Raw genomic sequence first — 25,966 nt, 5'->3', positions numbered from 1 at the left:
CTAGAAATGCCTTCCCCGTGCTAAGGAAAAAAATATATATATAATAAAATTTAAGGTTTCAACTTAGATCTAACCTTTTCTTAGTATGAGATAGGAATATTTTTTTTTTTCGCACCGATGTCTACCCAGATTTGCCAACACTTGTCAAATTCATCTTTTTTCACTTAAGTATCATATACTAGTTTCATGTATATTTAGATGTTTCTGGATTTAGTTCTTTTGAGCTACCTGTTCATGAAGCAGTTCTTAATTTCTGAAGCCATAATTTGAAAAGAAAATATCTGAATGAGATTGCCCCATGCTTACTACCTTTCTCTCATAATTTCTCTGGCATCCATCTCTTGCTTTGGCACATGAACTCTGGACTAATCATATCTTAAATAAAAAACTGGCTGCTAATCTTGTGGGGAAGTTTTTAACTTTCGACACTACAAGCTGCTAATCATTTAGGGAAGTTCTGTATCTCTGGCCACTTTGGGCTGCTCACTCTTCACAAGCTTCCACATTTCTTGAACAATTTAGTTTCTAGAACATAAAACTACCTTGCCTTGAGGAAAAGGAAAACCTACAGGCTTTCAACCCTTGGAGGAAGAGAGCTCCTATTCTGAGTCTTCCAGAGCCCTAAGTTTGTCAAAATGACCTCCGTTGTGTTAAATGCAAAGCAAATTCTCGTTCTGTTCATCAGAATACCATGCTCCCCTATAGTTTTATCAATTCTTAAGACTTGTGTTGGAGTGTCTCTTTCCTTTTTTTCCCCTAGTCCTCTAATGATGTTCACATTCAGTTTCATGGTTGGAAGCACCATTTATACACTCTCAGTTTTTCTGCATTTGTTAGCCAGGTTATCTCCGCTGACCTCCAACTGCCTACTCTACCTCTCCCCCCGCCCCACCCATGGATGTCTCAACCCAAATATTGGATTATTTCTATCCTAATTACGGACACTTCCATTCTTCCAGCTGCTCAAGTCAGACCAAGCCTTAAGAGTTCTCTTGATTTCTTCCCTCACACAACCCATCCTCATGTTGGCAAATCTGGATTCCACCTTTAAAATACAGCCAGGTAATCCAACCATGGTTCCTTACCTCACAAGTGCAAAACTGACCTATACCATTGGGCCTTCAGTTACCTCTTGGATCATATCTAACTACTCTTCTCCCTTGCACCCAGTGCTGGAGCTACACCCTTCTCATGTGCATGCAAAACATACCAAACCTATTACTGTCTCAAGGTATTGGTCTTTCTTGCCCCCTTTACTTTTAAATACTCATTCCCAGACATCTATGGGCTGGTTCCTTCAAGTTTTTGCTCAAGTGACACCCTTTAGACTTTCCTCTATCTCCCCTCATCTCATTAAAAATAGCAAGCCTCATTCCGACCATCAATACCTTTCATCTGCTTTTTCTCCCTGGCACTTGCCACCATGTAACTCACTTATTTGCCTTCCTACAAGAGAATCGAAGTTCCATGAAACCAGGGAATGTGCCTGTGACAGAAGACTTAGACAAATGTTAAATATGTAACATGAAGATGAATTTTGTATATAAAATTTCCTAAAGTTAGAAAACCTTGCTATTAAATTATAATTCACAGCATACAACATCATTCACTGAAATTGCTGCTGGGTATGAAAATTAGAACTTTATCTGAAAGGAAACTGGGCTGCAGCTGTCTCCTTTAGACACGGCAATTCCACTAAAAACAAAAAAATCACTGCAGGCATACGAACATTTCAGCACAGGGACATTCATCACAACTTTTTTTTTTTTTTAATTTAAAGTAGGCTCCACACCCAACATGGAGCCCAATGCAGGGCTTGAATTCACCATCCTGAGATCAAGACCTGAGCTGAGATCAAGAGTCAGACACTTTAACCAACAGCCATCTACCCAGGTGCCCCACAACTTTATTTCTAAGAGTGAAAAATGAGAACTTCTGAATGTCCAAAAGTAGTAAGATGGTTGTAAAACTGTTCATGGAAAGAGTGTAGCTATCATGTCAATGTGTATTAACAGGTAAATTTGGATACTAAAAGCAATGCACCAATTCACTATCTTACTAGGTGCACAGGAATGGTCAATTATTAAATTGTTTAATGAAATTCTTCAAAAGGCTTGAAAAAGAATACTTGGAACTGAAAACTGTCAGAGAAAGATCATTGTAAGAGGCATAGAATGAATCACATTAACGGCTAGCACAAAAACCTTAAGGTTCTTAGTATACCAATTTCCCCAGGAGCGCTACTGCCAATGGTTTAGAAATGGTGTTGAATTTCTGAACTGTAATTTGCAATTGCGTTGAACTGGAAATCAATGTGGATGTTTCAAGAGGTTGTCTTACATCCAGTTAACACGACTCTGCGATTAAGGATTACTAAATGACAGTCACAGCTTCAGTTTCTACATTCAACTGGTATGGTAAGGAACAAGTCCAAACTCAAGAGCTGTCTAGTTCAAAAGCTTCTTTTCCAATCACTCCTAAAGAATCATAGGTAACCTACTTAAAACAACATGAATTATGAAGTAATCACAAGATAAAAATCCCCATCAGTTAAAAAAAGAAGGATCAAGTGAAAACATCCTAACATTTGTATTTTAGTTTCACAAAAATATTAAAAGACTTACCAAAAAACCCAAAAGTTTTTACTTTCAGGCACAGTTTCTTTGAGATTATAGCAGCAAATCAGGATCTTGAATGACCAATAATTAGGCTGCCTTTGAGTATTTTCTCCCACAATCTAAGTCCTAAACCCTGGAATCTCGCCTTAATAGGACACACATCCATACACATTCATGCAATCTATCCTCACGATGTTTTATTCAGGACTTCATCTTTTCAATTCCTTTTGCAGAGCACTATTTTTCCCTCCTTGTCCACAAAAAGCTGAACCTAGAATCTGTTTAGAAAATACACCAACAATAGCAGTTAAATTAAAATGTGGGACAAATATTTTTACTGAACTATAAAAATAAAAAATACTTCAATTTAAAAATGGTTGCCAAACAAGAGGGCACTATATGTAAGCTAAGAAAAAAACCTGAAACAAACAAAAATCCCCAAACAACAAAAAACAACACAACAAGACTGATCTGGACCCAAAATGGGGGGTAGGGAGGGAAAGAAAGCTCATTTCCTTTCATTAAAAATCAGAGTGAAACATCTATAGTTAAACAACTTTATTAACATAGTCAAGCAGTGATTAACATTCACATCTATTATGTCACATCATACAAATGTAAATACAAAATTACTACAGTACAATATATATTCTCTGCATGATCCAAAATATTTGGTGGCCCCAAAAAACTCTCTTTAAAATTCAGCAGCTTATCAAAAATTAAAACCATATTCTATTTAAAATGAAGATCTGTTAGCACAGAGTTAGACTTCAAGAAATATCAATTTAGTACAGTTTGAGAAGTTGCAGGAGGATCTATTTGAAGGACACATTCTAACATAGTGTGGCAGGTACAGGAAACATCAGATTTAAAGCTTTTAAGCATAACTCATACAACCTAAGTTGTCAGCAGAAAGATCCAGTTATTTATAACTAACGCTAAAACTACTAAATTATTGCACCCAATGTTAACATGAATATTAATTGTAAAACTGCTTTATAATATGAAGTGAAGTCATTAACCACGTTTAAACATCTCTTCTCACAGATGATCATCTACTAAGTAAAATTAATTATACAGTATTGTCTAATTATTATCTCCATAGAAATCATCCAATCTTAATTTGGTTATATATCCACACAGGAAAACATCAGTAAGGTAATATGGGGAAAGTACAGCGAAACCCCTTTATGAGGCTGGTATTAGGAGGGGACAAACACTGCCTTACAGGCTAACCATGTTATAGTAGGCTTTGAGGAAGATAATTAGACTTGCAAAATAGCTAATTCTGCATAATACCAAGCCATAGTAAAAGAGGATTCTATGGTAGATGAACAAAAATTTCAACAAAAGGGAAAATACTATTTTCCTAATTAGTGATACAGTGCTTGGCAAAAAGATTTGGTTTGGTTTTAAAATGTACAAGAGGTGAGAAAAAAAAAAAATCACCATTTTAACTTCCCTTAAAATCATGCATACAGTTTTTTTAAAAACACAATACATTCTGGGATACAAATCACAATAAACAGTTGCTATTAATTTAAATGTATACCTTAAAATTAACATGTATAAGAATTAGGAATAAAGGTAAAGAATCCTCTACATATAAGTAATACCAATGGGGGAAAGGTCTAAATTAAGACTGAAAAAATTCGTCACAAGTCACCTGGAAAGTGTACAAGTGAATGAAAACTTTTATGCAAAATTTAATTTTAAGAGGCATTAGAAATATCTCCGTATTTAATACAGTATGAAGTCTACTAAGTAAGTATACAATGCTCTTGCATGGTATTATTACTAGATGATATTGTTACACAGCTCTTTATCGATCTGATTTTTCACCTAGATTATCCCTTAATCTGAAGACCCTAGTTTTTAAGATTTCAATGCCTACACTTCAGTAACAGTACTAGTAGCAACAGTTAGTGTTTTCCCCCTTGTAATATTTGCAAAAATAACTCAATAAGCAAAGCTGTATTTTAAAGTACTACTAAAGAAGAATTTAAATTGCAGTTACGCATGGTACACTCTTCTCTTGGGAAGAATGTCTTTTGCACCGTTATCTGTTAATACATTCAATATGAATAATATAGATTAATTATATGAAGCAAAAAAACCACTTTTTTCTTTATGGCAAAGGATTTAAAGTTAAATTTAGACTAAAGAGCTTAAGATATAATTAGTTTAATTCTGGCATCTCAGCTATGCAGGGTAATTCAGTACAGGACAGAAAAACCCCTTTTCCTATCTTGAGGGTTTGGAGAAAAGGAGGACCAAATTGAACTCACTTTCAAGGTAAACCTGCATGCAAAAGGCTTGCCAGGAGGGATCTATACCACCCTAGTCTGCTAGAGTAAGGATTGGAAAATCTGACTAAATGCGAAGATTCTTCATGAAATACACTAAAAAACAAACTAAGTACGATGAACCTTTATAGCATATGTCACCAAAGCAAAAAGGATACAAGAGTATTCACCTGAGATAAAACTTGTATCTGAATATTTCATAACTGAGTAGACAAAGCATTTCAAGAGAGGAAAAGTCAGTTCAAATTATTTTAAAATATACATCTGATCCTATTTTACAATATATGCAATTTAAGCAATTCAGATCAATGAAAAAGTCTTAACAAAAAAAATCACAGTGTTTATCAATATGTTAATTACAAAATGTATGCTACTTCTTTCGTTTTTAAGATGTAATGGCTTGGTTAAGTGTCTTAAAATCTATTCTTCTGAAACCTAACTTGCGTCACAAATCAAGTAGCAATAATGTAAAGCATCAGAACTGGCTCTTAAAGATTATTTACATGTTGATTATTTGGGAAATAACCAACTAAAAAATATAAAAAAGTGATTTTTTTTTACACGGTATGAAGTTATTAAAGAGATTAGACAATACAAAAAGCAAAATTCTTTCCTGAATAAATGAATTCTGTGGCACTAAGTTCACTTGCTAATGAACCGACTACAACACTGAACTGCCAAACATGCATTTAAATTATATTAAATACACTTTCTGTTTCCAACTTAGGTTGATCAGCAGCTTTTGTTCTGTTAGAATCCTTCAAAGAGAGAAGCTCGAACAGGAAAAAGAAGGCATATATAAAACAGTAAACACTGACCTCCTGAGGTTCCTACAACATAAAAATATTCAAGTAGAAAATCTACATCACTTAGCAGCGGCTATTTCTGTAGTTGAGCACACTAACAGCACTTTAGTGTGGAAGGAGCAGATGAAGTAAGCCGTGCTTTAAGCATGCCAAGAGGCAGAAACACTGGAATGTAACAAAGACAAACACGATTTCATAGACATTCAGTCAACATTCAAAACTATTAAGACTACACCACAAGAATTAAGTTGCTTTATATATATCCCATGATGTATTAAGTTTTATCAGAATAATAAATGCTAAATCAGAGCTTACCTCAAAAGAGAACTTAAATGGCTTCTGCAAATTCCTAGGCTATACTACGTATCTGAAATATAAATTAGGGAGAAACAATAACCTCAAGGGCAGAAAAGCACAAAAAACCCAACCCAATCTCAGGTTGCCAATCATATTTCCTTAATTTGACTATTTTTAAATTAAATTTCCTTTAAATTTAAAACAGGTTAAGTGACTACAAAAATGGGCACACTCCATCTTACATATCTGCTTAATTAAAAACCAATTTTTAATCAAAGAGGTAACAAATCGCTTTTCAGTCAGTGTGGAATTGTCAATCACAGGTCCAGATAATTTTACTGAGGGTTGTTTTTATAGGTTTGTTTTAAAGTGTTTAGGGAAGAATTTTGCCATTTCTTTCAATCTATATTTTACTTCTTCCAGAATACTAAAATATCTCCAACACTAAATTCTAAGAAGTATTTGACAAACTACAGAGTGTCACTAGGATTTAAGGATAAAATGGCTATACTAATCAGGTTTTGAAGACTGAAGCAAAATTGGAGCTCCTAATGAAGCAAGGTACTAGAAAGCAAAATGCTACATACCCTTTGGATCCAACTTTATAATTAAAAAAAACCAAAAAACAAACTGGACATTTGTAAAATAGGACTTAATTTTGGGCTCTACAGACTGAAATTTGCAAAGCCAAAGTAGAGGGAAAAAGGTGAAAGAACATGTTTAAAAAAATACACACATATACACACACACACGCACACACACACACACACACACACAGTAACAAAAACCTTTCTGCATGCTACCATGCATTTGAAGTTGTTTGAAACGGTATTTTTAAATTCACACGCATACAGCTCAAACTTCAGTGCAATGGCTGTATCATTCAACACCTTTAGAAGAACAGAACCATGCAAAGAGGAGCAACTGCTTATAAAAATGGTTATTCAGGATTTATTCTGCAATGCAAAGGTGACAAACTAAAATATAAAAAGGTTGTTATGGCTTAACATTTTTGTTGCAGATTAAATATGCAGCATTGAAAAATGGAAAGGTGTGGCTTCATCTCTGACCAGCAGAGTTAAAAAGAAAAATCTCTCCATTTTCCTTCATCATCATGGGATACACTGTTCAGGCAATCCAAATTAATAAAGACTTGCACTTTCATATGGACACAAGATCAAGTGTACCAGTTAGGTTTTCACATTCACAGTATATAAGAAAATACACATGGAAGGAAAAGTAAAGGGTTAACTTAACAAGGATTTATTCACAGGAATACATGTAAGTAGAGAAAAATAACAGAAAAGCTAAACAAATGAAATGAAGAGGATCCAAACCAACTTTCACTCTGTAGCTTTTTACTTGCACCCTGTGTGCATCTGTCTAGGGCACAGAGGGCCACCAACATGCGCCAATACAGTGTAGGAACCCTGCATTACATCCATTAACTTAAACATCTTTAAGATCATGCTTTGAACAAAAAAAGAAAGCTTAGAAGGCAATATGTTGAGTGGGAATAAACATTGAGATATAGCAATCATGTCTTCAACTTCTACAATTGTCTTTATGTGCCAACTAACATTTATGCAGCCTCTTACAGATCTTTTACCATGTATTTTATGTTTTAGAAGTTTTGATAAAATCACTAGTAGTATATAACCATGCAGAAAGCACATCACACTGACAGCACGGAGGCAAAGATTTTGCACAGGTATATCAGCTTTCCACATTGTGCAGGTTACACACAATACAATATCAATCTTACTCCTAACAAGATCCTAAAAAGATATTTCAAGGCCTAGCTGTAAACTACAGTACTTTATATCTATATTCTTAATAAAAATAAAAAATCCACAAATCTTAAAAAGGAATTTTAAATGCAGGGCTATATTGAATTGGTAAACTGCAACACACACTGGCGCACCAGAGGTAAATGAATACCAATCTCACTCTATGTGATGCAAGCATGCTACTTCCCCACTAATTTAAAGTACTTTCAATCACTATGAGCCAGAATGCATGCCTGAACCTTAAACTGCACTTTAAAAAGAACGTCTTGGCCTAGAAATTAAATCTAATGAAGTACAACCATCAAATTATATCCACTACATTAATGTTTTAATGCAAAATCAAGATGTCAATCTTTAGTTTGATATGCCCAACCCCATTTATTCCTCCCTCCCTGCCCATCCCACAAAGGTAAAAGGAGTGACTCATTTGGCATTTCACAGGGTGCTTCATTGTTTAAATTTGCTTGGTTTTATTTCCAACTTTTTTGGGGTACCTTTAAATTGTAACTTCCAAGAACCTGCTTCTACTATGGGTAGGCAAGCTGATTTTAATTCTATTAGCTTCATTTGTGTAGTTCTTCATCAGCATGCAAAAACAAGGCCCCATCATGTGGGAAAATTTATAAAAATCTTTAAATTAAGAAAAAAAAAAAAGCTTCTTTACTGTTTGTAACCCCATTCTTAGGTTTCCTTTATTGTGCGCTATAGAATTTTTCCTCTTTCTTATCCCTATGCATCATTTATGTGGTTCTTGTTTTGGTACAATTCCCCATAATATTCCAGGATGTACTGTTTTGTGAGTAGACTGAATAGGTTTTGGTTTTTTTTTTGTTTTGTTTTTTGTTTTTGCTTCTTCACATCCAGTGCGGAGTTGTAATTGGAGACAGATTTCCACCCACAAAGGCTCCAGATGTTAAAACGTTTCCCAACATCGACTTAATACAGTGACGGCAACACCTCCCTCCCGCCCCTCCCAGTAGGGTTGGGATTGTACTGTATTCCCTACTGGTTTACCCTTCCCCCCTGTAAAGGGTAACATTTTCCCTGGGTGCAGAGGCTCCCTCATAGTCTCCAAGACTGAAGGACCTATAAGAAAAGAAAACAATTTTATATTTTAACAACTGTTTCTCTTAAAGCCAGTGAAACACATAACTAATCAAGTGAGAGCGCTACTTCTAACTACAGAAAATGACAAACAGGATAAATTGTCTAAGATCGTGCCAGTAGTCAGTGATAACCCATGTCGCTGCCCTCTCCTATGGCCTTCAACTGTCATCTGCATCAGGTATGAGAAGTGACACCAAGCTGAAGACATGCAGAGAGGTGTGGAACACCTCATATAGATGAAATTTAGATGGACATCTTGTAGGATGCTATCAATCTAATTCTTTAACCCCCTTTGCACAATGGGCTCCAATGGGAATCGGTTATTCCACAAGTAACAAGCTGCCTTACCTTCTTCAAAGTCAAATAACACTTGCTTTAAAATAATTCTTTCTTCAGTGAGAATGAATACATGATCTTTTTTTGGGGCCACTATGCCCAATATTATGCACATGAAAATCCAATCCATGAAAAAATAAAGAAGAATTACTTATTTTTGGTTGTCTGATGTTTTAGCTTAGGAGGCCCTAATGTGTTTGAACTGTACTAAGGTTACTACATTCAGCAAATACCAGAAAGTAAGTTTTAACACCTGCCTCCCTGATGTTCCTTATTAATAATTCTTCGGGCCCTATCCTGCTCAGTCATTTCCTATGTTCTCAGACCTCTTGATTTTCCTATTAAAGACACCAGCGGTTTTAACGATAAGCACATTGAGAAATAAAACAGATTCCTAGGAGATTGTAACCAGTGCCTGACAGTGGTCTTCACAACAAAAATCTACCAACCACTCGTACCAAACACTGGACATTTATTATGAAGACTGATGTAAATTCAGGGTGTGATTAGCCCATCTGTGGAGAAGTACATGCAACACCTTTTCTCTGCCTCTGAAAAAAGGGAACATTATGAAAAAGGCAGGAATAAAGATACTGATCCACTTTTATCTCTAATTAGATAACGAATACTTTCGTCATACATTGTCTTAGAGTAAATCAACTCAGTTAATTCCTAATTGGTGACAGGACAGAGATCACAGAAGATATTAAATCTGAAAAGTCTTTGCTACAGATTCAGCTCACTGTTCTATTTTTCAACCCTTGATGTTAAGAATCATTCTCATCTATTACATTTTCACGATTTAACATAAAGTGAATTACGCACTTTTCCAAAATGCTAAAGCCACAAAATAGCCCCAAGGACTCAAAACTACAGGGGGATAAGTGCATACAGGGCTCTGAGATATTCCAGAGACTACAAGTCCATTTCTACTGCCCTGCAGCTTTGACAACTTGGAAGCTGAAATCTTTCCAGGTTTAAAATCTAGTTCAAAGTAAACAAGCAAGTCGACAAAAACTCCCAACAGAAAAGGTGACTGAAGTTGGTGGACATCTTCTGGACACCAGTGAGTATACTCCTTGGCCCTCCAGTCAAATATGTCTCAGTTCATGTTCAACACCTAAAGAAGGGTATTCTCGTTCCCCGTACTGGTCCATATTCCTAACATTTACTGAGCCAACTTAGTGTGTTAAGCAATATACACTAAGTTCTGGCATCACATACAGTTTACTATTTAATCTTCAAAATAACTCAATGATGGAACTGAAGCTAAGAGATCAGGATTATTAGTTCTACATAAGTAAAGAAAAACTCGAGGAACAGGAGTCCAAATGGACTTACCCCTCTACCACCCCAAAGCGAAATACACTCTTCCATTGTCCATTTTAAGACAGTGCTGGTCACATGGCAGGTGCTCCGTAAAATACAACCTTGAAAAATGAATATTAAATATTCCTATCTACTGAGCCCTACACTAGTTCCAATTCTAGTGGGCTTTTCCCTGAAGCTCACAACCACAGAAGTCCTTCATATATCACAGACGATAAATTCATACTTCAAAATCATTTCTACCCTGTGCCAAAGTGAATGTGGGGAGAATTCTTACAGTGCAAAAAATTTAAGAAGGATTACTATGTCGAGTAGTCTAACTAGCATACCAACTTAGATTTCCTTCTACTCAGGACTGAAAGTAAAATGATGCATTTTGTTAACCCTTGCTTGTCAGTTAAAAAAAAAAATTCTCTAGCCTTAAGGATTTTAAATTTCAAGTCTAATATAGCTTAAGAATGTTTTACTCAACCTCTGTAGAAAAACATATAGCTTTAATTTCACTCAGTAGGTTTAGATTGCAGACCTAAGTTTCTTCACCCTGAAAAACTCAAAACTTCTTACAACTTACCCCTAATTATGGGACTGCAGCTTAAGTGTATGAGATTAAACACCATAAAAAGCTGCAAGACGCTCTTTTAAGGGAAGCGGAAACTGGTCAGAGAAACGCCTCCAATTTTCATCCCCAACTTGATTTTTAAATCCATGAAGGATCTGCAAAAAGTGAAAAAAAATCATTAATTTATCACTAACAAGAGAAAAACTCCAATCTTTTAAAAACATTTTATCCATTTTAAAGCAGTGATTCTCAAACTTTGTTGGTGTGTCCTGTCTAAAAGCACCTCATAAAAGGGGCACCTGGGTGGCTCAGTCGGTTAAGCACCCGACTTCAGCTCAGGTCATGATCTCACAGTTTCTGAGTTTGAGCCCCGTGTTGGGCTCTGTGCTGACAGCTCACAGCCTGGAGCATGCTTCAGATTGTCTCTCTCTCTCTGCCCCTTCCCCATTCCCGCTGTCTGTCTCTGTCTCTCAAATAAACATTAAAAAAAATAATAAAAAATAAAAGCACCACATAATATATGCTAAACTTGGCTTTGGAAAGTTTAGATAGAATTCAGCAAGTGACCTAGTAAGAGATATATACTAAATAAACTCCGACCTAATACAAGAAAGTACAGAACTCAATCAAGGGATAAAATTCCTATGGCACATTAAGTTTTTTCAAATTGAAAATATATAAATTTTTGGGTTCACATCTGCAACCACAGTTCACTAATTTCAGTAATAGGTGATTCAAATGTGTAACACTGTATTTCTTATTTTGTTAATGGTTGAGTACTGACTGGAGTTAATCCAGAGGGACACTACCAGAACAACTATATAGATTTAATCCCTGTGTAAAACACTTAAAATTTACTTTGTTCAACAGTTTAGACTTCAAATCTCAGTCATCTTTGAAAATATATGCTGTTTTGTACAGGTGGGATAGTGGGACCACATGAAATCAGTGGTATTGCTTCAGAAAATATTTTTGAAGTGTGTACTCTACTGAGTCACTGCTATACCTTAAGAAAAGATCAAGCCAACTTTTTTGCCAAGACCAAAGGTTATATGGTCTACCAATCAATACGGATTCAAAGAGTCCAAGTTTCATATGAAATATAAAAGTAATTTAAACTTTCCAACCAGGATTTTAACAGTCCCAAGATATCTACCATAAAAACTTTTTAGTTACCTTACCTTACAGAACATGTCTCTCAGATCATCTTTTGGGTTAATCCACGATGCAACAGCATCACAAAAAAATATAAAATCCTGTAACAAGAGGAAACACATCTTAGATTGTTATTTGTCAAACACAGCAAAACATACCTATCACGACCAAATCCTACCTCAAGTTTTTTTATGATAAGGAATTATAAAGGATTACTTAATGGGTATCCCTATTATTCCACCATCGAGGAACCTCTACTCATTCAGTTTATATTGGAATGTAATGCCCCTTTGTATTAGATTTCCTATTCCAAAACCCCAGTCTAATGAGCATCAACAATGGACTGAAAATATTAAATGAACACCAGTTTTAAAAACCTTCATTCAATGACTTAAATATATAAATTGGGGTGCCTGGGTGGCTCAGTCAGTTAAGCATCCAACTCGATTTAGGCTCAGGTCATAACCTCACGGTTCATGTGATTGAGTCCTACACTAGGCTCTGCATGGACAGTGTGCAGCCTGCTTAGGATTCTCTCTCCCTCTCTCTCTCTCTCAAAGTAAATAAATAAACTGGAGTAAAAAAAAAAAAAAAAAAAAAGGGAAATACATAAATTCAATAATCTTACAGTTCTGACTGGCCTAGAAATAATTTAAAGCTAGCTAAGTAGAAGCCAAATAAGCTTGGGAGTATAGGAATTAACAGATCTAAACTTCAGGTCGAAACTTAAAACAAAATGACCAAAAGTTAGAAGAAAAACTAATTATATATCAAGTTATAATACCCAATCCAACCTAACCCAACCCAAGCAAAAAAGAATATCCAATGCTTTATTATTTGAAAGATAATTGGGTTATTCTCACTATGAAAACAAGGTGACAAAAGGTATAGGCTTTAAATGTTTCATTTAAGTATTTTTCAATCTTGACTAGCATACTTCAATAGCAGTTCAATATATAGCATTTAAGATATTGTTTATGTTCTGATGTCAACTATTTAAAATTCTGCTATTAAATTCAGGGCACCTTCTTAAATTTCAAAATTTACCGACTGAAATATGTGCATAAAACACATATTTAAGCAAATAAAATTCCATGTGCCTGAGGATCTGGTTTATTAGAATTATGATTCCTTGTCTTCCAAATATCACTCTGTTGTTAAAAATTTAAACATAAAAAATAAACCTTAAGATATTTTCTTTTAACCACATATAAGTGAAGAAGGTAAAAAGCAGAGATTTCTACCAGCTCTTAAACTGGCAGTGATTTCATGACCACGTACATATGTGTTAGTTTTAAGGTCTTAAAATGTGAATTCAAAACCAAACAAAAACAACAAAATTCTGATGGGAAAATGTTTCTTTGTAATGTAGTATACTCTAAACACATTAAAGATGACATAAAGTTCTTTGGTATTGAGGGGAAAAACCCCAAAAAACAAAAAAACAACCAGAAACTTAATGCCAGGAGGTTATTTTGTAAGTAGGGACCATTTCCAAAAATAGTACAGGCTTATTTTAATACTAGGTTATTGTTTTATGAATGAGAAATTAGTGAAAAGATTTTTTCCATTTCTAACTTTTCAATGCTGATCACCTATATCAATTTGAATCTTATAAACTTGTAATTCACATGTTTCTAAACTTGAACTAACAAACAACAGTCATTAACACAAGACAGGAAATATCAAAAAGTGTTAATTAAAAGATGTTCAAAGCATGTTATCTCTTGGAAATGAAAGGGTATTTTCTTGAAAACCCCTCCCATACTTTTCCTTACAATTCATCTGTTGAGGAACCTGGGATACTTAACCTAGAATTCTACAGCCTGCATTTTGTTAATTTCATACACGTGGTGTCAATCAACACATTCCTGTTTTGTGTCTTGCAAATTGACACTTGGGTCCCGAGGTTATCAGACTCATATCTTATACTTTTGCCAAATAATTTTTTTAAATGCTAAAAATATCTAGATATTATATAAAACTAAGATAAGAAACAAAATAACGATGAATAAATCATAAGCTCTCCCAGTTAAAGCAGTTCTAATGGCTAATTCACTATTCTCTTTTGTTCACTACTGAATTTCTAAGTTTAATTCTAAATAACAGAAAGCATAACCTACTCTTAAGAAAGAGTAACCTAAACTATTTGGGTCACTGTTAAGGGTAGGTATCTGCAAACTCAACAAACTGATATTCAATGATAGGAGGCACGTACAAAGTGGACGTAGATGAAAGATGCTTTGGCTTAATTTGAGACAAGAATCTGACTTTATTACCTCAATCTATTTATTTCATAAAAAAAGATTTAAGAAATCACAAACAAGCATTACCATTTCAAGACATTAAGAAATAACACATCTTTTTAAAAACATAATTTGTTTTTAGTACCATTGAAAATATATGTAATATATGGTATGTTTTCATGATTTAAAGCTTTAAAACAGGTGATCCTTTAAAAAGTTTCATTACTCAGAATATTAAAAGTTAAAAAATCTTTATGAACATCTTACTTGGATTACTCCACTGGGATTCACACTGATCATGGTACAAATCCCACGAAATGCTGAATCCTTTTCCTCATTGTCCCTTATGTTTCTCAGAGAAGTGCACCTATTAAATTATAGAATTGAGTTTAGCATTTAAGTAAAAAGCAGGTTCAATCACAATACTAATGGACAGTATTTAATGGAATAAGCAGCACAGTATAATATTTATATTCAAAGAATTTTCATAAAGTTTAAGTTTCTCATACTTCCTGCATGTTGGGCCCATCTAATCTCAGTATAGTGGAAACCTCGAAATTCACATTTTCTTATTAATAGATTGCATCTATAAAATGGACAGTTGGTTTTTAATCCCCCGTTTAACTATTAAGGAGGGTGAGCCAAGAGTAAATTATTAATTTTTAAAACTGTATTATGACTTGTATTCCATTAAACACTACTAAAAATGACTTGAATTGAAAGATTATCAATCGAAAGAAGCAGAACATAGGATATACTGCCACAGTATAAACTATTATTATACAACTTATGGTGTAGATGTTTATCTTTAACATTAACAAGCAAATAAGGTTTTTATACATAACGTAATTTAAACATGTATTTCTTAATGCAATCCAAGTTTTCAAATTAATTCTAAAAAAGAAACAATGCAAAAACCTAAATTTATAGAATTTGCATGCATCTTTATTTTACTGGTGGATATTTAAATGCTTTTCATGTATAATCAAGCTTTTTAACACAGCAAGCATGTGACAATCTTATCCCATGCATCAATTAGTCGTTAGCCACAACATAAAAATAAATATACATGACGATGCTACTGAAAAACCTCACAAACCTGATAGGACAAGATTAGTCACATGGTTGGCAATGATTAAGGATTGTGATTTTTGTAACCAACTGAAAATATATCTAAAAGTGAGATAGAAAGAGAAAGAAAGAGTGAAGAAAAATGAATTAAAAAAAAAAGATTGAATAATACACACCAGGGTCTTATAAACTGCTGTAGCATGGGGGCCACCTCTTGAGGACAAACGTAACCAAGACGACCAATTGTTATTGCTAAGGTAACGCAATCACGGTTATACACCACCAAACGCCAACCAAGACATGAGCAAATGAGGGGGAAGGAGAAAAAATAAAGAAAAAACAACAAATAACTCAGAAACAGAAACCAACAGAATTTGTGTATGATAATAAACATAAGATTTCACCAGTGCTGTTTATTACCACCCCCTAAAGTAAGGGGCAGCAACATATATGGCATACTCTTGGAAAAAGGAAAACGAAAGGAATTAAAAAAAACTTTAAAGATTGAGAGAACACCAAAAACCAGGATGAATTGCTTTTCTCGCTCAATCAAGTGTGAAGACATTCTGTTAATAAAAAGATGAGCGATTAAATAGATGGATTTAGAGATTCTCCATTCAAGGCCAGTTGAAATTTCAGAATTTAATAATGAAATCTATGTTTTTCCCCAAGAAATATTAGTAAATGTGAAAGATTACATTTCTGAATTGTTCACTCAAACACAGTTCTCAGAAGTTAAAAGAGTTAAAATTTCTTTACTTCTCTATGTCTTTTTAAATAAGTGATTTCTAATCTTTGAAAATCGAGGAACTTAATTCCAATTTAGGTAGATTTTTTTGTCTGTTAAGATTTCTAAAACCAGTGGACTGATAGCAAATTGCCATATTGCCTAATTTCAAATCAATGGTCAAATTTTAGGTTTTGCAGTAATGCACTAAATGAAGGAATTGGAAAACTGCTGTGTTGTGTCAAATCCCATTCCAATAATCCTCTGATGGTGATAATGGTAACAACTCAGATAATAGCCCACTATTTTCAAACCGTATTTGACAGGAAGGAAATTTATAGTCCACTGTAATGAGGTGATATGTGGACAAAAGGAATAAACAAATAATCTGTCTTTGCTATAAAAGGCAATAGCACAAAATAGATAAGACATCATACTGATTACATGCTAATATTTTACTTAAAAAAAAAATTTCGAAGTGGGAATTACTCAAACATATTCACCATCAAAATTCAGGAAGTCCTTAAACTTACAAAGAGCTAAAAGAAGTGCAACTCAGAACTGCATTCTGCAATTCAAAGGTACATACATATAAATACATTTATACACAACGGGAAAAAAAATACAAACAGAAAACAAACCATAAGGTGCTTTAATGGTGTTCTCTCAAAAACTTACAGGTTAACCTTTCATAAAAAAAGGGTGGGGGGGGGGTAAAGAAAAATGTTTAAGGATTACTTGAAGCAAACTACACAGATAATACTAAAATCCAGCAGATTCATAATGAAGCAAGAGAAAGAAAACCTATGTTCAAAAGACACAAACTATGCAACATTCTCATTAAACAGGCAAGTATGAACGATCCAATGAAACATGCGATAAAGCAGATGATGGTCCATTGAGAAAGTTCAGTGTAGGATATACTAATTGGAAAAAGAGCAAATAACGGCATACACTAAGGAATTGGCTTTATGAAATATTAAGAAAATGGTAATTAAGTTGCTAAAATCTATTGACCTCAGTCATTGACAGTGGTTTTAATAATTAGCCCCTGCCCTTTGGATAAGGAATAATGGAAACATTTTCCGCAGCCATTTGTGATAAAATGAATCCACTGAATGAATCTCTTATCAATTTAAGCTATCAACTTGATGAGCATAATCAACTACTTTTTGGTTTACTTAGAGTAGAATCATACTTAGAACATAAACTTATAATAAAGCCAATTTGTAAATGGAGCTGTAACAAATTCACAAGCTGATATCCCACAAGAAACTTTAATATACATTACATTCAACATTTATTTGCTGTTATGCATTCACATTTAAAAATAAATAGGAAGTTTCTTTAGGTTCAACAGTAATTTTATAATGGTAAGTGTTCCAAATCTGAATGTCATGTATAGGTACTGCATTCTAAAGATAAAAACCCGACAAGATTTCATAACCATCCTAATACATACATTTTTGTACTTTACAGCAAGAAAAATCTAATTCGCTTTATAAAATAAACAGTACCCATACAGCCAAACAGCTATATAACTGTTTCATAATTGAAAGATTTCCTTCCATACCAATAAACATATCAATTTTCATCACATTAAAATATAAGCTTTCTATAATTAAAACATATAAAGTTAAAATGCCTTTGAAAACAAATTTCCTTATTTAGAAAACCTGATTTTAATCTTTGTCCAGTATTTCGGTAAAACCCTCACTGGCTATATTTATTCAAATTATCTTAGGTATATAAAAGAAAAGGATGTGCCTGATTGAAAATAAAATTTACACCTTTTATCACTATTAGCAAAAATTAGGGAGGGTGGGAAAAAAAAAAATCACCCAGAAATGTGTTCTATAGTATGGAAGGTACTCTTTAGTATCAACATGCTCTCTATAAATGCAAAAGAGAAACAAGCCTCCTGAATAAAAATCCTACAAGGTACTGCCTAAGTTCTCAATTTGAAGGAAAGTATACAATAAAATACAAAATACACATGCCATTGTTAACCAGTTAACCACTACTACAGTGAAGGATATTTTTGGCCACATTTTTATAGATTAAAAAGAAAAATTACTTCCCAGCTGCCAGTTACTCTCTGAATTACTGTAAAATTAAAATTCATACTGTTCAGTAGTTATTTTAGCTGGGGTCCATTTTAGGGAGTATTAAACACACAGAATAGGAGAGAAGTGTTTTTCAAAGTCTCTGAAAACTGGTTATGGAATACAGTTAAAACAGTACGTATCGTTACGGAGAATCTAAAATAGCTCTTACTAATAAGCTGGGTTTCTAAAGCTAGCTTTGCTTTGGTTTCTCTACGCATCTTAACCTTAAAGGCAAATAATTTTCTCTTCACCATAACAGTTCAGTCATATGGTACCTGTATTCTCTAACAACGTCTTTGGTGTGTTGGGTCTGTTAATGATTTCTACAAGCTGGTGCAACACCATAGGAATATAAGGCTGCATCTCTATACCTAAATCATCCCCAAAAGAGAAAACAAAAAAGAAAAATTTGAATGTTAAAATATCAATGGAAAATACTTTGCTCCCTCTATTCACTGTGACACAAGTTAATAATAAATATATGTATATAAAATTCATTTAAATTATAAAGAAAAAGCAATTCTAAATATACTAAGGCATCTAACAATTTATACAGTGCTTTTAAAGGGGAAAAAGATCTTACCCATTTGAATGGAGATTTCTCCAATTGCCCATGTGGCATTATTGCAGACTGAAATGAACTCTGGATTTAGGTTGGTTCCCAATATAGGCATGAAATCAGCTAGAAAAAAAATTTTTTAACAACTATGTAGTAAACTTCTCAACAGTAGTGTACTGTGCTTTAAAGGAAATCTACTAGGTGGAAACTGAAATCTAGGCAAGAAATAATTTCTAAAAGGTATGGAGAGTATTTACTTTAAGAAAGTGAAAGGGGCATTGAACTTTCTATGAAGTAGAAGAGGAAACAGAAGTTTTGGTCTATTTGAGATATTATTAAAAAGAGTTGGTCAAGAAATCTCTCTTATCATGAGACAGAAAATTCAAATTAAAAATGAGGAAAACATGATACAGCTTTCTTCAAAGCTCATTTTTCACACACACAAATTTTTTTTTTTTTTTTTTTTACATCAATGGTTTTGGCTTTTAAAGTAACTTTTACCTTAGTTCTCAGATTATAGTCTCTAAATACCATTTTCCACTGAAAGGAATAAAGGCTATCAGAGAAACATCTCATTGCAGGCTAAAGGCAGGAAATGTACAAAACAAGCCTGGACTATTTTGTCATACCAGGAAGGACTAAGGAGCCCGTCTGATTAAGCTCCCACTGCCAGTGGTAGGACAATTTGAGCATCATGAATTCATACTGACACTCAAAAAAGAACCAAACACAAACAAAAACTAAACTCTGAAACACAATATAGATACCTGTGGAAGATGCTGGGAATCAATTCATTATTTTGAAAACTGGTAAACAAAGAGAAAGAATCAAGTAATTATCCTGCCTCCCCTATAAGGTTTGTATCTCTCGGTAATAAATATACCGGTATGAAAAAGGACTCTATGTACGTATTCTCACTATTAAATGAAGAATTAGAGTATCATCCTTTTTTTAAACCCCCAATAAACTCATGGATTTGAGACAGGGTTTCTAAATCTCAGTAATACCAATCATTTGGTCCAGATCATTCTGCTGTGGGGCAAGGGGTGGGAGGGGTCGTGGCAGGGGTGAGGGGCTGGTGAGGGGCAGGGCACTGTATCATGCATTGTATGATGTTTATCAACATCATTTGCCTCTACCTACTAGATATCAGTAACACACCCCCAGTGGTAAACAAAATGTCTCCAGACACTACCAAATGTTTGGGAGGGTCGGGGGTGTCAAAATTGCCCCTGCTTGAGAAACCCTAACCTAGAAAACAATCATAGCTGATAACAGAGAGAGAGAGAGAGAGGGAGAGAGGGAGAGAGAAAGATAACTAGACATGGTGTACCTCCTGAAGAAGATACACATCTATATACTCTTAAAAAAAAAAGAAATGAAACCCTTCATACAAGTTTAAATTCATAAAAACTAAATCAGGTGGTAAATATCTGTAGAACAAGCTTTCCATAAAACAAGAATTGATTACACTTTCATTTAGAGTAATTGGGCTTAAACTTGAGGGTTTAATACAGAATATTATTCAAAGTTCAGAAATATAGTTGTTATTCAAAAGCACAATTGGGAATTGGACGAAGCTGGTTAAAGGCTACAAACTTCCAATTGTAAGATAGCAGATCTTAAGAGTTCTCAGTAAGAAAAAAAAATCTTTAACTATATTAAGGCGATGGATGTTAACTAAACTTACTGTGATTTTGCAATATATACCTATTTCAAATCATTATGTCGTACACCTGAAAGTTATACAATGTTATATGTCAATTATATCTCAATAAAACTGGGGGGGAAAATGCCAAAAAACCCCAAAAAAGTGTATCATAAATAAGTATTATTCAAAACATTGGGATACAGAAATGAAAGAAAACCCAAAACCCATTTAATCCATGATTTTGATAGTCAAGTCATAGTTGATGTTATTTAAGGAATCCTTTATTATCATCACAAAAGGCTAAGACAAATGCTATCCTACTAAAATAAAAACAAATCATTATTTACTTTTGCCGTAAACTGTTTGAAAAGTTCCCTAGGATATCCGAGAAAGTACACTGTTTTATCATGAGAAAACCTGATTGTTATTATTTTTGGTTACCTCTAATCCAAAAAGAGGCTATTCAAAAATTATCCATAAACTGGCATACAGTCCCAAGGCTTCACAGGTGGCATGTCCTTTATACTAAATATTTTTCCAGCTTTTCTCCAGTCACACAAGTGCCTAATGAGCTGCTGTAGTTGACGATGAATTCAAAGGAGCAAGGGGGTTCCCATCCCACCTGCTTCACTCAGAGCACCTTTTACCAGTAAAATGCATGTTTATAAATGTTGGGATTCCATGACATTTCAGTTTAATACAAAAACAAAGCTTATGTAAAACTATTGTTAAAAATCACATCACAGCAGTAGAAAATATTCATACCTATACAAGGCTTAACATGCTGAAAGCAAGCTTTCGTCAGGTCACCTAAGAGGGCGAAGGAACTCTGTCGAACTTCTGGCATTTTATCCTACAAGGAATAAGAAGATATTAACCCCAATGTAACACAGAGAGTCAGGTCTTAATTAATTTTAATTTAACGAGTCTCACCTGCATGCACTGATACATTAGTGTGAGAATGTTACTTCGGGCTACCAGCTGTTCAATGTTGCCTCCAAGTCCTTCAGCCAGGCCACTGAGTAAATCAAGAGCCACTATCATAAAATCTTTATCTGGAGCCTCATACTGATCTGGTTGAGCATTGTTCAGCTGAAATTAGACAAAGTTTTAAAAGACTTACTTTGAATCAATTACATGAAAAAAATGTGTATACATTATGCCTATCCATAGAAAAATGTTTATGATGCCCGGAGGGCAGATATAAGTATTTTTTAAAAATACCATGGCTTGTGCAAGAGTCTTCTGTACGAGGTTCACACAACGCTGGTACACAGGTTCACAGTATGGAAGGAAACCAGACTGCAGGGCTGTGGCAACTGAAGATAGGCACTAGAAAGAATAAAGTACAGAAGTAAATTTCTGGGTACCATAAAATTATGATAAATGCTTTAGGAGTGTACTCGGTATAATTCTGGTCATTTATTAGCCTGCTCTACTATTCTATAATAGCAGGTTATCTTTTCAAACCTCTCCTTTGGATGCCAGCCATGGCTTTAAGTTTGCTGCTGGTAAGGGGAAGCCCCCCTACCCACCCATCAACCAATCAATAAATAAATATCAAATCTCAAGCCGGTCAGAAAGGGTATGAAGTAAAGTCCCTCCTATTAGCACCAAGTCCCAATGCTACTTCACATAAGTCTGAGTATGTGTGTATATACAATACATTAACACAAAAAATAATTTGAACTATATTAATTATCATGGTATAGCTCTATATCCATACAAAGAAATGTAGCTAAATTCACATGACATATATACATATGCTCATGTGGTAGGATCCATTACGCTTTTTCTATTTAACAGTATTTCTTAGTATGGTTGTAACATAATTAAAGTAAGAGCAGTTACATACTTATTCAGCATTTTAACAGAAATGGTTCAGAATGCAAACGTATTAACATTTTACTTATCACGTACACTCAACACTTCATATTTAGACATGCTGTTTTTGCTGAAACACTACTATTAGAGTAATGGTTGCCAGCTTAGCATACCTCTAGTAAAGGGAAGAGATCTTTATCTTCATCCTTCAACATGTTCCATTTCTGGATCAGTGGAGGCATTAGCATCTGAATATATTCCTATTTATAATGATGAAAAACACATAAAGCTCCACTATCATATGTAAATAAGTCCATTTTGGGTCTATGAAAATTAAAATCCACTTAGAGTAATTGTGTAAAATCATTACAGAATGCCTTGTAAGATTGAGTCTGTTCCTCTTAGCACCTTTAAAATTTTTACTTTCTGCCTTATCTTTTAATTTATATAATCTTACTCTATTCTTAAGTCATCTTCTATCCTTCTTGAAATAAAATGCATACAAATACACCACTACAGAAAAATCCTTTGATCAAAATAAGGGGTAATTCCTGTAAATTTTATTCTGAATTTTTTTAGTTCTGGAACTTGCAACATGTAATATGGCTCTTGCTGTACAGCATGTTATAAATGATAGGTAAACTTACAGAGGCATTTGTAGAAAAAGATCGACAGTCATTTACGTGTCTTTTTTGAACGTTAGAATCCATAAAGAGCTAAATACTAAATAAACAATAGTAATCATGTAAACAAGAGGCACAGATTCTAAAGGCTCTAAGACATTCAGAGAAACACTCCCCACGCCCCAGCACACAAAGCAAAACCAACATCAAAGCAAACCCATGAACCAAGTGTCTTGCACCGTTTTAAGTATAACTTATAAACACAGACAATTTCTCAAGACTTCTTATATAGCAATCATAAAGATGTAATCTATTCTTCTGCTGGGAATTTTGAGCTATAATGAAATTCTATTATTTTAATCCTATTTAAACAAATACAATTCCATCACCTTCTTCTTAACACTACTAGAAACAAGAGTTTGGATTCTTAGCCAAACATACCTCCTCTTCTATACTGCTATTTAGCATTTTTAACTTATCCAATTTCTCGTTGTTTTACCTTAGTATATATTCCCCATACCTGTAAGTTCCAGCAAGAAAACACAAACATTTAGATATGGTACTCTAAAGCTACAATATTTATGAAGTGGTGGATAGAAAAATACTTGGAATTAAAAGTTGAAATCCTTTATCCCTTTTCTATTTTATAAAAAAATTTTCATTTACTTAAATGAATAAAGTTTATTTATTTATTTTGAGAGACCGAGAAAGAGAGCAGGTGAAGGGCAGAGAGAGAATCCCAAGCCGGCTCTGCGCTGTCAGCACGGAGCCTGATGTAAGGCTTGAACTCATGACCTGTGAGATCAGGACTTGAGCCAGAGTCAAGACGCTTAACCGACTGAGCCACCCAGGCATCCCATCCCTTTTCTAAAACGCGCTGGTGCATTCATGTGATATACTGATAAAACTTCCAAACCAAGAACATATTCATTAATACCATCTAAAAAGTAAAAATACTTGCTGCCTTTTAAAGATATACATTCTTGGGGCGCCTGGGTGGTGCAGTCAGTTAAGCGTCCGACTTCAGCCAGGTCACGATCTCGCGGCCCTTGAGTTCGAGCCCTGCTTCAGGCTCTGGGCTGATGGCCTAGAGCCTGGAGCCTGTTTCCGATTCTGTGTCTCCCTCTCTCTCTGCCCCTCCCCCGTTCATGCTCTGTCTCTCTCTGTCCCAAAAATAAATAAACGTTGAAAAAATAAATAAATAAATAAATAAAGATATACATTCTTTTTTTTTTTTTTTTTTTTTTTTTTTTTATTTATTTTTGGGACAGAGAGAGACAGAGCATGAACGGGGGAGGGGCAGAGAGAGAGGGAGACACAGAATCGGAAACAGGCTCCAGGCTCTGAGCCATCAGCCCAGAGCCCGACGCGGGGCTCGAACTCCCGGACCGCGAGATCGTGACCTGGCTGAAGTCGGACGCTTAACCGACTGCGCCACCCAGGCGCCCCAAGATATACATTCTTAAAGTAACTAAGTGTTCACATCTCCCCAAACATTTTCATTTCCACATACATGTTAACCTACTGATTTTAACTATGCTAGAATTCTTTTTCTTAACAGTTAAGAACAGATACTCACTGGTTTGTTTAAATGATGTCCTACTGAATCTGCTAAAGTTCCTATGGCATCATAAAGAATGAGCAAGTTCTTATGCTGGTATTTACTAAACGCGAAGACCAGGGTATCAAGTATATAAGCAAGATAAGGAACAAGTTCCGTACAAGCCTCCTCTTCTAGGGTAGCAAAGGCACTACAGTTAAAAAAAGAGAGAGAGATTACTGCTGTTGTAGAAAAGGAATAGGTTATAATAGAGATAGGAAGCTACCTCTATAGTTTATACAGTATCTATTTACACTTTAAATGCCTATCTCCTTATCTCACCAAAACAGAGACTTATTTTTATTGTTTCTCCCCCATTTCTTATCATTTCCTTCAAAGAGGCTGTCACCTATGTGCATCTGCTTCACTACAATGGTAAAATCTAAAACTATCGTTGGTTCTTATATTCAGACATTCAGCAAATTTATCTGGTATTTACTATTTAGTCACTTAGTGCTGGGAATGCAGCAATGAACAATGAAGTTTTCAGGGAGCTTAAATTCTAGTGACCGGTCCAGATGAATGAAATCAGAATTAAAAATGTTAAACTAGCTTGCACCTTACCCTTCAGATTACATACTGAGAGTCACGAAATGACATTTTTAACAGTTAGTTTGAGGTGTATGGGAACAGAGCGTCGTGACCTCTTAAATGTTTCTCTTAGCAGGAGAGGGGAAATGGGATGATGCAGGTGGTCAAAGGGCACAAATTTGCAATTACAAGAATAAATTCTGAGCACCTAATATATAGCATGGTGACTATAATTAATACTACAGTGTTGTATACTTGAAAGTTGCTGAGCATAGATCTTAACCCTTCTCACCACACAGAAAAAGACAAAGTCTTTGTCAACTACGTGAGGTGAGAGATGTGCTAATTATCTTGATCTTGGTTACTATTCCATAATGTATTATTTTTATCAAGACATACCACTGTACATTTTAAATATGTGGGTTATTTTTGCCAACTTTTCCTCCACAATTCTTAAAAATGTTGGTCTAAGTTCTACATTATACATCAGAATGCATAGTGCGTTTATTACTACAAATTTACCTTATGTATGGCTTATCTATTAACACAAATGTACAAGAAAGGAAAAAACTCCAGAGTCTGAGTAGTTACCTCAATTTAGACCTAAATTTGTCTGGACTCTTAAAGTATACCTGGCTCTTCACTTCTAAAATTAAAGTTTGTATTAGCTTCTATTCTACCCACTCAGGGATTTCCTAAAATGACAGGCTTAAACCATTTGTT

General features: G+C 34.5%; 1 protein-coding gene across 2 annotated transcripts in view; it reads right to left on the bottom strand.

Annotated features, from left to right (window-relative positions):
• Window positions 1-3,161: 3,161 nt before the first annotated feature.
• The window catches only part of TNPO1 (transportin 1), a 98,260-nt gene continuing 75,455 nt past the window's right edge, over window positions 3,162-25,966 (bottom strand). For both annotated transcript variants that reach the window (XM_045495209.1, XM_045495200.1), the window contains exons 14-25: window positions 24,692-24,863; window positions 22,663-22,749; window positions 21,890-21,997; window positions 21,599-21,757; window positions 21,431-21,518; window positions 19,039-19,137; window positions 18,731-18,826; window positions 15,797-15,872; window positions 14,817-14,916; window positions 12,330-12,404; window positions 11,161-11,303; window positions 3,162-8,903 (exon numbers count right to left, since the gene is read on the bottom strand). In XM_045495209.1, coding sequence (XP_045351165.1) covers window positions 11,196-11,303; window positions 12,330-12,404; window positions 14,817-14,916; window positions 15,797-15,872; window positions 18,731-18,826; window positions 19,039-19,137; window positions 21,431-21,518; window positions 21,599-21,757; window positions 21,890-21,997; window positions 22,663-22,749; window positions 24,692-24,863 — 1,168 coding nt within the window. In that variant the 3' untranslated portion in view covers window positions 3,162-8,903; window positions 11,161-11,195. The remainder of the gene's footprint in view (window positions 8,904-11,160; window positions 11,304-12,329; window positions 12,405-14,816; window positions 14,917-15,796; window positions 15,873-18,730; window positions 18,827-19,038; window positions 19,138-21,430; window positions 21,519-21,598; window positions 21,758-21,889; window positions 21,998-22,662; window positions 22,750-24,691; window positions 24,864-25,966) is intronic.

The sequence above is a fragment of the Leopardus geoffroyi genome, chromosome A1, assembly GCF_018350155.1.
Source record: "Leopardus geoffroyi isolate Oge1 chromosome A1, O.geoffroyi_Oge1_pat1.0, whole genome shotgun sequence".
NCBI classification, from domain to species: Eukaryota; Metazoa; Chordata; class Mammalia; order Carnivora; family Felidae; genus Leopardus; species Leopardus geoffroyi.
This window is presented reverse-complemented; position numbering and strand designations above follow the sequence as displayed.